At 43.6% G+C, this 15,242-nt stretch overlaps 1 protein-coding gene across 5 annotated transcripts in view; it reads left to right on the top strand.

Annotated features, from left to right (window-relative positions):
- Positions 1–1,174: 1,174 nt before the first annotated feature.
- The window catches only part of LOC106582687 (kinesin-like protein KIF21B), a 126,368-nt gene continuing 112,300 nt past the window's right edge, over positions 1,175–15,242 (top strand). For all 5 annotated transcript variants that reach the window (XM_045705847.1, XM_014165984.2, XM_014165985.2 and 2 more), the window contains exon 1: positions 1,175–1,595. In XM_045705847.1, coding sequence (XP_045561803.1) covers positions 1,555–1,595 — 41 coding nt within the window. In that variant the 5' untranslated portion in view covers positions 1,175–1,554. The remainder of the gene's footprint in view (positions 1,596–15,242) is intronic.

The raw sequence follows: 15,242 nt of genomic DNA, 5'->3' as shown, positions 1-15,242 counted from the left end.
CTATGCGGTTTCACCATAAATAACGTTTCCCGTCAACATCCAATGTCTTTAGGAATAATACTGTCCTTCGCTATCAATAAATATGTCCTTTGCTATCAAATAGCGTTTAAAAAAGTTTTTACCCAGGGTCTCCCATTTTCTGCCAGTGGGCTGCCATTGTAGTCCATTCTAGGCCACGCAGTTACGCGAGCGTAAGCTAACACGTGATCTCCCACTTACACAGGCGGAAAATGGTAGACCCTGAGATAAAAACGTGTTTTAAATGCTTATTTGATAGCGAAGGACACATTCAACCTGACGAATCACAAGTATTGTTAATAGAGATATTGGATATGCCTCTGTTGACGGGAAATGTTGGCTCGTTGCGGGATGAAGCAATATAGGCCTATCAGTGGTGGATCGACTCACTCTTACTGAAAACCCTTACCTATCTGCCGTTAGTCACGACCGGCCTATCCCAGTTTGTTCTGTGCTTGTGTAACCGATGTGAAATGGCTAGTTAGTTAGCGGTGGTGCGCGCTAATAGCGTTTCAATCGGGTGACATCACTCGCTCTGCGACCTTAAGTAGTTGTTCCCCTTGCTCTGCAAGGGCCGCAGCTTTTGTGGCGCGATGGGTAACGATGCTTCGTGGGTGTCAGTTGTTGATGCGTGCAGAGGGTCCCTGGTTCAAGCCCAGGTTGGGGCGAGGAGAGGGACGGAAGCTATACTGTTACACTTGTTATATGTTATCTGTAGTGGATAGACTCACTCACTCTTTCTTACTTTACCATGCACTAGTCATCATACAACTACATCCCTAACTTGGTATGTTACCTTTGACCCCCATGATGTTAAATCTGTGACCCTTGAACCTCCCTCTCAGACATGGGAACATTGACTCTCTTTATGCCTGGTTAACGGGCCTCAGATGTTCCCTGTGCTACTGCCCACAACCTAACACACGCGCACGCGCACACGCACACACACACACACACACACACACACACACACACACACACACACACACACACACACACACACACCATTGGGCGCCTCTTGAGGCTCTGAGCTCCCTAATTGGCCTATTAGGTAGGACGGGGGCGGGAGTATTTGATGTATGGCTAAGAGCTTGTCAATCAAATGCGATTACACCCGCCCCCCTACGGTTTTCTCTCTCTGCCTCCGCTGTGCACATTCAACGTGAGACAGACAACAAATAGGCAGAGAAGGTTGTTACTGTGTGGTTTTGGATGAGCGCCGAAACCGTTTGGTAGACTTCGCACATACACAACAGGATGTAGCAGCGGCGAAAGAAATAAGAAAGGAGAAGAAAAACGCGTGCGAAGAACGGGAGGTGTAGATCGTGAGAGTGGACAGAAGCAGAAGCCGACGGTAGCAGGATTTCCCACGGCAGGTTATGATGACAGCACCGCGGCCCGAGCTTCTAACCTGAAGTACCGCTCCATGCGCTTTTGTTTGATGCTACGCTGGATTTTTACGCACTAAACGGACTCTGACTGGCACAGTTCAGATACTTTTGTAACAGAAGGGAGTACTGAAAGAAAGAGGACAGGATGGCGAGCCAAAACGACTGCTGTGTGAAGGTCTCTTTGAGGTATGCCCCTCCGCGGTCCCTGAAAGCCCACTGAAAGATTTCTGTTGACCTTTGCAGAACGCATTGTGTCTCTGTCACTGTGTGGCTCTGTTACCGGGCAATTAATTAATTAATTGATTCGCTCACATGTGAGTCCTAGAAGCATTCTCTGGTGATGTTATTTAGCTGTCCATATGTAGAGTACAGCAATAATTGCATTAGTACAGTTAGAATTTGGCTTGTTGCAACATATGGGTGTTCTTGTAGCTACTGTACACAGAGCAGATAAGGCAAAGTATGTGCCAGCATGCCTTCATATAGGTGCAGAAGATTAAGTAGATCAGTGCTATTATGCTGATAGGCTGAATGATCTCTTGGTTGAAATCATGAGTGTGTGTGATTTCTAAAAGTCCTCAGCCCAGGTGCTGGCGGGGTAGAATATCCATGGGGCGTTGCAGCCTGGTCTCATAGACTAGGCGTAGCATAGTAAATGTAAAGCTGGACTCTCAAGTAAGTATGATATATGTTACGTTTGGTATGGTTACATAAGACAGACAGTTACCTAATGCAAAAACGAAAGTAGTTTGGTTGGAGAGGTGGGTGTATAACGCAAATTTGGATATCATCACTGACAGCATTTTAGCTAAATAGCAACTTTTCAACTACTTACTACTTTTTTGCTACATTGCAACTATTTGGAGTGTTAACCTGTTTGGGCTAGGGGGCAGTATTGAGAATTTTGGAAAAAATATGTGCCCATTTTTAACTGCCTCCTACACCAACTCAGAAGCTAGAATATGCATATTATTGTTCAGGTTTGGATAGAAAACACCCTGAAGTTTCTAAAACTGTTTCAATGGTGTCTGTGAGTATAACAGAACTCCTATGGCAGGCAAAAAGCTGACAAGGTTTCATGCAGGAAGCGGCCTGTCTGACAAGGAGTCGTGCGTCTTGCATCTGTTTATTGAAAAGTAAGGATCTTAGCTGTAACGTGACAATTCCCAGGGCTCCAATAGGCTCTCAGGACGCGGGAAAATCATGAAGGTTGACGAGGCAGCCTCAGGCTGAAACAGATTATCATCTTATTCAAGTGTCCCATTAGGTGACAATGGAGTGAGGCGCGTGCGCGATTAGCCCCCGTGGAGTATTTTAATTCGGCTGTTTAGTTTATTGCAGATTCCCGGTCGGAATATTATCGCTTTTCTACGAGATAAATGGCATAAAAATTGGTTTTAAACAGCGGTTGACATGCTTCGAAGTACGGTAATGGAATATTTAGAATTTTATTGTCACGAATTGCGCCATGCGCGCGACACTTATTTACTATTTCGGATAGTGTCTGGAACGCACGAACAAAACGCCGCTATTCGGATATAACGATGGATTATTTTGGACCAAACCAACATTTGTTATTGAAGTAGCAGTCCTGGGTGTGCATTCTGACGAAGACAACAAAAGGTAATCAAACTTTTATAATAGTAAATATGATTATGGTGAGTGCTAAACTTGCCGGGTGTCTAAATAGCGAGCCCGTGATGCCTGGGCTATGTACTTAGAATATTGCAAAATGTGCTTTATTTTAAAATCGGACATATCGAGTGCATAGAGGAGGTCTGTATCTATAATTCTTAAAATAATTGTTATGCTTTTTGTGAACGTTTATCGTGAGTAATTTAGTAAAATGTTAGCGAATTCCCCGGAAGTTTGCTAGTATGCTAGTTCTGAACGTAACATGCTAATGTAAAAAGCTGGTTTTTGATATAAATATGAACTTGATTGAACAAAACATGCATGTATTGTATAACATAATGTCCTAGGGTTGTCATCTGATGAAGATCATCAAAGGTGAGTGCTGCATTTAGCTGTCTTCTGGGTTTTGGTGACATTATATGCTGGCTTGAAAAATGGGTGTCTGAATATTTCTGGCTTGGTACTCTGCTGACATAATCTAATGTTTTGCTTTCGTTGTAAAGCCTTTTTGAAATCGGACAGTGTGGTTAGATTAACGAGAGTCTTGTCTTTAAATAGCTGTAAAATAGTCATATGTTTGAGAAATTGAAGTAATAGGATTTTTAACTTTTTGAAAATCGCGCCACAGGCTGCAAGTGGCTGTTACGTAGGTGGGACGAATTCGTCCCGCCTAGCCCAGAGAGGTTAACTAACCATTCCCCTAACCTTAACCCTTTTAACTAACCATGCCCTTAACCCTTTAACCTAACTCCTAAACTTTACCCTGACCTTAACCTTAACCCCATAGCCTATCTAACAGTAGCCAGCTAGCTAATATTAGATACCTAGCTAGAATTCATAACATATCATACGTTTTGAAAATTCATAACATTGTACATTTAGAAAATTCGTAACACAATTTGAATTGTAATTCGTAACATATCATATGAGATGGGTGATGGACATTCACAATGTAATACATACCATACGAAACGTAACATATACTAAATGGGGTGTCTCAGATTTACGTACAGAATAATACGAAATGCTCTGAAACCAGGTTGGGCATTTCTGCCAGTCACAATAATATCAAATTCTCATCATGTGAGCTCTCCATGCCATGTGTTGTTGCTATTGCAATAGGGTGTCTTTTCATCGTTACAAAATAATTGCTTTCCCTCAATGACTCAGTGTTAGAAGAAATTTGCTTTGGACCTTGCCGAAATGTGCTTTTGCATTTGAGTCGACCATCACAAAGAGATGCCATCGCTCTGGGGAACAGTATCTACATGTGCTTCACATTTATTCACTGCCTTTGTTGAGAACAAAACCCTGAAGGCATGGGACTGGGTTGTGAGGTTATCGATGAATATTGGACATCGTCGCTGTTTAATTTGCGTGCCGTAAGGGGATATTATATATCACAGTAGGCTATCACCGCTAGGGCTGTGGCGGTCGTGAAATTTCATCACCCGGTGATTGTCAAGCAAATAACTGTCGGTCTCACGGTAATTGACCGTTAATTAACATAAACACATTTAGCATCTCCTGGCTTCCGCACATAAAAAAGTCTAATAAATACATTATTTATTTTAGACAGGTCTAAAGAAACATCATATGAAGAAAATGTAGTCTATTTCAGAAGAACAGAATAGCATACTCTGAGTTGTCCTTATGTTAGGTCCTGATCTGGCTATGCCAAATGGCTGTGGGCTAAACTAGTTAATTTAGCAGACAAGATTTGCTTATAATTTCGTGGCATTATTAAATATTATTTCATAGTATGAAGAATACAGTTGAACAAATATATACATATTTTCTCCAAACGATTTGAGGGAGCGCGGCTATTCTGTGTTGATCAGTTAACAGAGAAATAGGTACTCCTATGTGCTTCATTTGGAGTTATTAATGTAACTTTAGTTGTTGTACAAATGTTGGGCTATATGTTTTAGATTTTTATTACATTGTAAGGCTGCATGATGCGACTAATGATGATTTGAAAAAAGTCGCTTGAAAGGCATGAGCTCTGCTTAGTTTTTAGCGCAGGCTGTACACACCAATAGTCTCTCATTCCCAATTTGACAAGCACTTGATAATGCCTTGAATTTCACAGCAGCATCCCCTTTGTGGCTGTAATGTACCCTAAACAATCCATGCCTTTTGCGGCCCAGCTTGCTGCGTTGTGCCCTTCTCCCTGAGTGTGCTGCGCAATCCGAAGCGTCTCGCACTCACATGGCTCTCCTTCACGTGGATCAGGTCTTTCTCACAGGCTACATTCAAGTGAAGACAGGCTCATCGGGGATGTAACTGCGCGCGTCCTTATCCAATTCCGAGGTGTACAGTACTAGTCAAACGTTTGGACACACCTACTCATTCCAGAGTTTTTCTTTATTTGTACTATTTTCTACAGTGTAGAATAATAGTGAAGACATCACAACTATGAAATAACACATATGGAATCATGTAGTAATCAAAAAAGTGTTAAACAAATTAAAATATATTTTATATTTGAGATGACATCTTTGCACACTCTTGACATTCTCTCAACCAGCTTCACCAACAGTATTGAAGAAGTTCCCACATATGCTGGGCACTTGTTGGCTGCTTTTCCTTCACTCAGTGGTCCAACTCATCCAAAACCATCCCAATTGGGTTGAGGTCGGGTGATTGTGGTTGCCAGGTCATCTGATGCAGCACTCCATCACTCTCCTTCTTGGTCAAATAGCCCTTACACAGCCTGGAGGTGTGTTGGGTCATTGTCCTGTTGAAAAACAAATAATAGTCCCACTAAGCATAATGCTGTGGTAGCCATGCCGACTGACTAATATATAATTGATAGGCGAATATTGTCACCCATCAGACTTCTTGATTTGAATCTTCTCTTTACTTATACAAAATAATATGTGTAACATTTGTTTCGATTTAGAATGGACCATTATCATGCACCGGTATCGAAACGGGCAGCGGGAAAAAATATGTCATCTATGTACTTAAATAGCGATTGGAGGATGCTTTTCCCCGTGGTTTATTTTCATGCCAGCCAGGTAGACTATACTCCTTTTGTAAATGATACGCAATGTGCATAATATTAGGAAAGTTAAGATATAAATATAGTAGGTCTAGCCTATAGAAAGCTGATGGGATCCTCCTCTTTTTATTAGCGGCCATCACTCTGTTTTCTCCCGCAATTGCAAAGCCTATAGAAATGTTGTGCCACGTGAAGTGTTTGATTTTTTTATTATTATTTTTTTTACATTTACATTGTCAGAGTGATTAGGGGGACAATAGAGTGCTGAGTACCAGTTGGTAGCTAGTTTGGTAGGCTACTAATGATAATCGGCAGTATCAGAGCTTTCGAGAAGCATAATTACCCTGACTAAACGGTCACGTGGAATTTGACTGCCTTCATGACTCGTGACCGCCCCGGTGTGATGGTAATACGGTCACCTCCACAGCCCTGATCACCACCCAGCTTGGTTAGAACTTCATAATGTACTTCATTGGATGTAGACTACATAGACTAGTAACGTGAGAAGTCATGACTTAATTGGGCTAGTATATTGGATAGTATATCTGCAGTCGTGCGTGCGTGTTTCTCTTTCTCTGTGTGTGCGGGCGCGTGGCAACCTTGTCGCAGCCAGACGGTTTTTCCCCATGGCAAGACGGCCGGAATCAGGGCCATTTTCCCCCTGCAGTGGCCCATGTGTGGTTGGTAGGCTAAATGGTTACAAGGCTCGTAGCCTGTAGTCAGTCAGCTGGCTTCTTTTGACCAGGGTCCATAAGTAAAGAACACGGTGCCTTTTAAGGACGCGTCCAGCTGACGGGCTACAGGCTACGAGCCTTGTAAACATTTAGCCAACCAACCACACATGGGCCACTGCACTGGGGAAATGGGGCAATCAATATTACGGTTGACTTCCAGAGGTCCTGATCTCGCCCCCCCCCTCCCCCGGTGCGGCACGAGACCGTCAGACAATGGGCCGACACCACCGCCTCACCACAGGGCAGAACCCGGCATTAGAGTCAGCCTGTCAGTTAGTTCCTTTGCGCTTTGTCACAATGTCAAAAAGAGGAAGTGGTTTAGCCAACATTTTGCTGAGGCTTTTCAAAAAGAGTGAAAAGAAGAAAAGCGACGCTGCTTGTTCATTGTTGTTCATCTGCTGTTCGTATTAGGGCGGCAGGTAGCCTTAGTAGATCGAATCCCCGAGCTGACAAGGTAGAAATCTGTCGTTCTGCCCCGTAGTGCCACTGTTGTAATAGGAATCTTAAAAGCATGCTCTGTTCTCTTCTTCGTGTGTGATCTAAAATGTGCGTATTTACTCTGTTCCTAATGGGTGGCATTGAAAGCAGTGTTAGTAGTGACAGGAAGTAGGGACGCATACAAACAAACACACGGCTCTAGATGACTTCCCGTGGAACTAGAGATGCATCCCAAATAGCACACCCAATACACTACTTTTGACCTTATCTCAACGGGCCCTGGTAAAAAAAATAGTGCACTATATTGGGGAATAGGGTGCCATTTGGGATGCACATTAAGATTTTGGGGTTTGACTAGTGCGTGTTTGTGAGCCGACGAAGGGAGGTGTTGATGGCCAAACAACAGGTTCACCACCCTGACCTAGAGGCTGGACCCCATAGCCCCGCCACTCCAGTCTGTCACGACAGAGAAGCCGTTCGTTTCCTGTCTGTCTGGGAAGCCTTCACTAAACAACATTCAGAGAACATACAGCCAACATACAGATAGCCTGTTACACAATGACCCAGAGTCTTGCATCCAAACAGTAGATCACACACGCTTCCGGTGCTGTCGATGCCGTCTTGAGGGCTGGTGTTGGCTTGAGGTTGACAGATTTATGTTGCTGATGGCTTGCTCTGTGTTTATTTTTGTTTAATCTGTGTGTGTGGGAAATCATATGTGCTTTTCATGTATTTCTCTGTGTGTGCAAGCTCTTCTGAACATGTGCTTTTGGGTGTGTGGGTATGTTTGTTCTTGAGTATTTCATCTGCAGGCCATGTTTGCCCCTCTCTCCCCTCTCTTCGTCCCTCCTTGCTCCATCCTCCTCTCACCTCCTCTTTTCACCCCCCCCGTCATTGCGGTCCAGAGAGAGGTCTTACGTGAAGGTGTTGAGTCAACAGCCAATCTTGTTATAAATAGACACAAAGAAGACCGAGAGAGGCTGTTGACTGCATGTCTCCTGTGACGACTGGACGAAACTGGAGGAGACTGGAGGAGAGACACAGGGCCGCATCCCAAATGGCACCCTATTCCCTATGCAGTGCACTACTTTGAATCAGAGCACTGGTCAACAGTAGTGCTCTAAATAGAGTTGATCAGACGAGCAGCCAGCCACCACCTCAGGGTGCTCTGAAACAACATTACCCGTCAAGCGCCCGGGTGGGGGGGTGGGGGGCTGAGATTGTCTGATGTTCTGCTCCTCTTCTGATGATGAGGCTGGAAATAGATTTAATATGAATACTTTAATTGTGATGAATAGGTTATTATGAACAGGGAAGGAGATACAAGGATGTACTTTGTTGACTGTTGCCATGCAGGAGTGATCTTTGTGTGTTGTGGTGATCGCAGAAGCGTTTTACCACACTGGTTACCGCCATGGCTTACAATTTTGACTTGAGTCTGTGTGACGCAACGTGCGTTGCGTGAAAGGATTTTCTGCTACCAACTTTCCGTTGCTGCTTTGGTCTGCATTCAGACTGTTACAGGCCACGATATTGACAGTCTGCCCTTGGCACAACAGTGATTAGCCTAGAATACAATGACAGAAACCAGGGGGTGTAGAATAAATTGACATTTTTATAAAGGGTTTGTTTTGGTTGTTGGACGTATGTCCTGTGTAGGATGTGTGTGTCGCGTCTGTTTCCTGTTGACACTGTGAACCGTTCACTGGGTCGACAGCCTCTCTAGGGGGGCTGCTTTACAGGCCTGGCTCTGGTGGGAACTAGCCCACCAGAGAGTGTGTGTGTGTGTGTGTGTGTGTGTTATGCTGAGCGATTTAACCAAAATCATTGGTTCAATTATTTTGAATTCCATTTCCTTCTGTTTTTTTTTCTTCTTCTGTGAGCTCAATGCGCACAGATTGCACAGTTTCTCTAGAGATGAATCAGATCAAGCCCAAACTGTAGTAGGGAGTTGTAGTTTCCAACAAGATAAGAATTCTACATAGTTTAGCGCAGAAAACGTAATTAAACTTAAGTAATTAACAACAACAACTATAATCCATTGCATGCCGGTGTGTTTCTTTTACACCTGCTACGTTAGGTTAGTGTAGGGACAGAAGAGACAGAAGAATGTGCAATTTGAAAGGGATAGAAAGCAGTTTCTTTGCGAGGTATCCAGTGCTCCATTTGTAAATCGGGAGGTGCCGGAACAAACAGTGAGCACAAGAGAAGAAAAATGAAAAATCTCCTTTTATAATAAAGCATTGCATTCATTTCATCGCATTTGTGTAGTGGCATAGAGCAATAGAGTAGAGGCACTTACAGAAGTTTTATATATGGGGTCCATTTTTTGTGGGTAAAAAATGGGAAAATGTTGGCCTTTAATAAAGCATTTCATGCAATTCTATGTACGTCATTTTACATGACTGGAGACTTTGGCTGAATCTTTGTTAATACCACACAAATGATCGAAATGGCAGGCAACTTTGACACTGACAAAACTGAGAATCTGATATCAATAAAAACGACCTTGTCTTGAATCCGTCAATAGAGGCTAGGTGTGTGGAGACATGATGTAGGCTACAGTGTGAGGAGGAAATTGTAGTCATAAAAATGCTTTCCAGTTTCACTGACCCACACAATGATGCGCAGCTCACTCACTGGTGACGGTCGTGCCAAAAGCCTCTGTCTCTGTCTCTCTCTCAAAACAATATTTGGAAGTTGATCAAATATTTTGGTGGCCTACAGCATAGAGTCTAAATTAAATGATTCAGTGCAACGCTTGAGAGATGCTTGTGTCTTTCGGAGCAGAGAGGGAGAGAGATCATAGAACGTGAATGTCATTCTAGTTATGTGAGAGATACTGGCGGGCTTCTCTCACAGCCACCGTCCTATATATATATATATATATATATATGCCCACAAACTCCAGTATAGCTGTGGGGCTTACAAGTATGAATTTCTTACAGCCTAATTTTCAAGACATCAATGTACAGCAACGTTTTTAGGCGTCACTGCAGAACACCTGGCATATGATGATGCACACACAGCTGTGGGGCTTACAAGACTTGAATTTCGTGTACTTTTCAAGACATCAATGTAGAACAAACATATATCAAGTCAAATGATTATGATATCAGAATATACTTCCGATGAAATACATGGACGCAGGCTACAGCGGAACACCTATTATGTTATACAGGCCTCGTGCCTATGTGATAATATGAAGCGCTTATTCAGATTAACTTCACAGTGCACCTTAGTTATCCAAAACCTCCCATAACACAGCCATTTCCTTGTGCGCCTCCTCCCTATTTCTTGTTTTGCTCCTGGTGTCTGTGACACATCTGTGTCCTTTAGCGATCCATGACCTCACATAGGGGACTGGGTTGAATTGGGTCAGGGCTGGGCCAACAAGGTTCAGAAAGAGAAGCCCTGATATGGTTGAGGTGCAAATCAGATTTGTTTGAGGAAATCCCCGCTCGGATTCTGTACTGGAGATGGGGACGGTGTTGACCACCATCACCAGCACTTTGAGTCCATCTGGAACGTGTCCTTTATCATTACCGTTAGTGTCCTTGTACTGCCTGTAGGTCCGTATGACCGTACATGGACTGTCGATGCCAAGCCGAGAGATTTTACCACTGTTTCTCCATACATAGCTCCTACGTCCTCCGGCCAGTATTGCACGTAAAGCACCTTCAGCTCCTCTATGACCTGGCTGTGTCCTGTATTGTCCACCGTCCATCCTCTTTAAGAGAACATTCTAGCCTCCACGGTTCCTCGCCAAGCTCTATGGAAAAACTCCCTCTGATTAAGGACTCCGCCGCTGGGTCTTCAACCATTCAGTTTGACGCTTTAGAAAGAGTTCTCCTGGAGTTCTCCTCCTAATCCCTGTCTGGCTGAGGTGTGTGTGTGTGTGTGTGTGTGTTTGTGTGTGTCAGCCTGGCTGCTTTGCCATTGCACTGAACACCCTCGATACCCTGGTGACTGCCCTGTGTGCAGTAATAATTGTGCGGTCTCTCTTTTGGAGCTCGAGTGACAATTCAGATCGTTCTTGATGTGCATCACACATAAGGCCTAGATCGTTGACAAACCCATGCGAGGATATCCTCATGGTAAGGCCACTAGCTCTGACGGGTCACACCGTCGCAGGAGGCATCCTCAATGCTTGTGACGAGCCGGGTCATTTTTCCACACGGACTCGACCGTTCTAAAACTGGATGCCACCCATCTAGTGTCCAAGATCCTGTCGATTTTTCTTTTATTTTTTATTATTTTATTTATTTATTTATTATTATTATTATTATTATTATTATTATTATTATTTTTTAGCACAGCTAAATGTCTAAACTCTCTATGCACTCCCGTCTCTTTTACCACATTGCCTAATGTGAGCTCAAGCCTGCGTACGGAGCAGTTATAGAAGAGGGCCTGGAGCCTCGTTGCTACTCCGCTCTCGCGTCCCAGCATGACAGACGCACCACCACACGTAATTCCGATGAGGGTTTTGGAGAGAAAGTCCTCAGTAAACTTTACCCCCTCCTAATGCGGATAACAGATTACGGACAATTCCCCCAGCAGATAAGTCCTCCCGTTCCACAAGATCAACGAAAATGTTTGCTAGTACGTCCATATCTGCCAGCTGAAGTCTAGATGTTTACAATCAAGGCTCTGTTTTTTTTCAAACTAGTAGCCTCATCGAGCGTTAGGCTGATTTTTTTTGGGGGGGGGAGAGCACTGTACTGTTCTTTCAAATAGTTTTCACTTCGGATGAAATATGTTGCTGTGTGTTGGCGCAAGCGACATTTTGAGTGGAGTATTCTCCCCAAAATAATCTAACCGAACCGACCACACAAAGAACCCGCTAACGGGAGACTGGCCCCCTGCCCTCATTGTCCCCTGGTTATCTCGTGTTAAGAGCTGTTCAAGGCCAGATACTTACTGTAGCCTATAAAATGCATCCCTCTCTCCACCCTTCATTCAAGTAAAGCTGGATTGCATGAGCAATCTAACATAATAGGATAAGTGAAAGCGAGTGTTCAAACTATATCGCTTTCTGGGATTGGAAGCAGGGGAGGATGCAATACAATGTCGTTACTAGTGAAGCTAATTACAGTGTTACACCGGTATAACAGCTTCTATCTCAAGGCCATCAGACTGTTAAACAGCCATCACTAACATTGAGTGGCTGCTGCCAGCATACTGACTCAACTCCAGCCACTTTAATAATGGGAAAATGGATGTAATCAATTTATCACTAGCCACTTTATATAATGTTTACATACCCTACATTACTCATCTCATATGTATATACTGTACGCTATACCATCTACTGCATCTTGCCATCCTGATGTAATGTATCACTAGCCACTTTAAACAATGCCACTTTATATAATGTTTTCATAACCTACATTACTCATCTCTTATGTATATACTGTACTCTTACCATCTACTGCATCTTGCCTATGCCGTTCGGCCATCACTCATTTATATATTTTTATGTACATATTCGTCTTCATTCCTTTACACTTGTGTGTCCAAGGTCGTTGTTGTGGGATTGTTAGGTTATATTACTTGTTAGATATTAGTGCATAGTCGGAACAAGAAGCACAAGCATTTCGCTACACTCGCATTAACATCTGCTAACCATGTGTATGTGACCAATACATTTGATTTGATTTGAAGGTGTTACCAGGTATTCAAACAGGACACCGGATCTACCAACAACATCTTCATAGAGGTCCCTCTCCAGACACACACACACACACACACACACACACCAGCCTCTTCACCTTGGTCACATGGTCTCTGACCCCTAGTCATTAGAGGAAGTAATTTGTCAGGGGGTGCTAAACGAAAGACTTTCCTGACTGGAGCTGGGACGGTTACAGAAACCGAAGCATGGCAGAGTCAACAAAGCACGGCGCCGTTAGTAAAGAACGGTAAAGTACAGCAAAGCCTTAGCTCAACGCAGACTTACTTAGTATTGTACACTACAGGCCCAATTGGCACATTTTTTATTGGCTGATATGAATACAAGGTGTATTACCCATTAACAGGGAATGCCATTACTAGACGTAATCACTGATCACTAACCACTTATCTGTCAGGAGTGGTGAAAGCTTTATTGTGGACACCCTTATTTTGATCTATCATGGCACTATTGGATTTAGTATGGATCCCTACTGTGTTAGATCAGTGATTTAGGACGAGGGAAAAATGCAATACCACGGTCTACAGTCTAATCGATAAGTGCAAACTCATGGCAGTACAGAAGCCGTAGCATTTATCAGGAATCAACAGTATTATTTTGTTATTATAAGTCCTGGGGGATTACAGTAGGACTGTAGGTGCCCTGTTCACTGCCTGGCTGTTTTTATAAGAAGGCCGTTCCATTTGATTTCAATCACCTTTTGACCGCATCCCTTTTTATTTGAATGAAACTTTCCATACATATTTGCCCACGGTAGAAGTGGTCAGAAGTTACATTTTTGGTATCAGAATGCCAAAACATTCAGGAGATAGAGGTGCTCAAAGTTGACCCATTATGCATACTAGGGTTGGGCCGTATACAGATTTTCATACCTTCATACCGTTTCTGTACCTTACCGGGGTATACGGTATTAACGGCAGTGCAGTATGTGGACATCTCATTCCAAAATCATGGGCATTAATATCGAGTTGGTCCCTCTTTGCTGCTATAACAGCCTCCGCTCTTCTAGGAAGGCTTTCCACTAGATGTTGGAACATTGCTGCACGGACTTGCTTCCATTCAGCCACAAGAGCATTAGTGAAGTCGGGCAATGATGTTGGGCGATTAGGCCTGGCTCGAGGTCGGCGTTCCAATTCATCCCAAAGGTGTTTCGATGGGGTTGAGGTCAGGGCTCTGTGCAGGCCAGTCAAGTTCTTCCACACCTATCTCAACAAACCATTTCTGTATGGACCTCGCTTTGTGCACAGGGGCATTGTCATGCTGAAACAGTAAAGGGCCTTCCCCAAACTGTTGCCACAAAGTTGGAAGCACAGAATCGTCTAGAATGTCATTGTATGCTGTAGCATTAAGATTTCCCATTACTGGAACTAAGGGGCCTAGCCCAAACCATGAAAAACAGCCCCTGACCATTATTCCCCCTCCACCAAACTTTACAGTTGGCACTATGCATTGGGGCAGGTGTTCTCCTGGCATTCGCCAAACCCAGATTCGTACGTCGGACTGCCAGATGGTAAAGCGTGATTCTTCATTCCAGAGAATGCGTTTTCACTGCTCTTGAGTCCAATTGCGGCAAGCTTTACACCACTCCAGCCGACGTTTGGCATTGCGCATGGCGATCTTAGGCTTGTGTGGCTGCTCGGACAGGGAAATCCATTTTATGAAGCTACCGCCCAACAGTTCTTGTACTGATGTTGCTTCCAGAGGAAGTTTGGAACTCCGTGGTGTTGCAACCGAGGACAGACGATTTATACACACTACGCACTTCAGAACTCGGCGGCCCCGTTCTGTGAGCTTGTGTGGCCTACCACTTCGCGGTTGAGCCGTTGTTGCTCCTAGACGTTTCCATCTCCACAATAATAGCACTTCCAGTTGACCAGGGCAACTCTAGCAGGGCAGACATTTGGCGACCTGACTTGTTGGAAAGATGGCATCCTATGACGGTGCCACGTTGAAAGTCACTGAGCTCTTCAGTAAGGCCATTCTACTGCTAATGTTTTCTCTGGAGATTGCATTGCAGTGTGCTCGATTTTTGTACACCTGTCAGCAATGGGTGTGGCTGAAATAGCTTAATCTGCTAATTTGAAGGGGTGTCCACATACTTATGTATAAATAGTGTATTTCTTTCCAAATGTATTATTATTATTATTATTATTTTTAAATATGCATGCTAACAAAGTACTAGTGAATTCCCATAGCAGACGCTAGCTAAATACTAGCAAGTGCAAGCGAACATTAAACAAATTGCAACGACTAAAGACACCCCAGCTCATGAAGTTGTATAACTATCTCAAAAGGTTTGCTGCACTCACAAAACAAATATTAGA

The sequence above is a fragment of the Salmo salar genome, chromosome ssa22, assembly GCF_905237065.1.
Source record: "Salmo salar chromosome ssa22, Ssal_v3.1, whole genome shotgun sequence".
NCBI classification, from domain to species: domain Eukaryota; kingdom Metazoa; phylum Chordata; class Actinopteri; order Salmoniformes; family Salmonidae; genus Salmo; species Salmo salar.
This window is presented reverse-complemented; position numbering and strand designations above follow the sequence as displayed.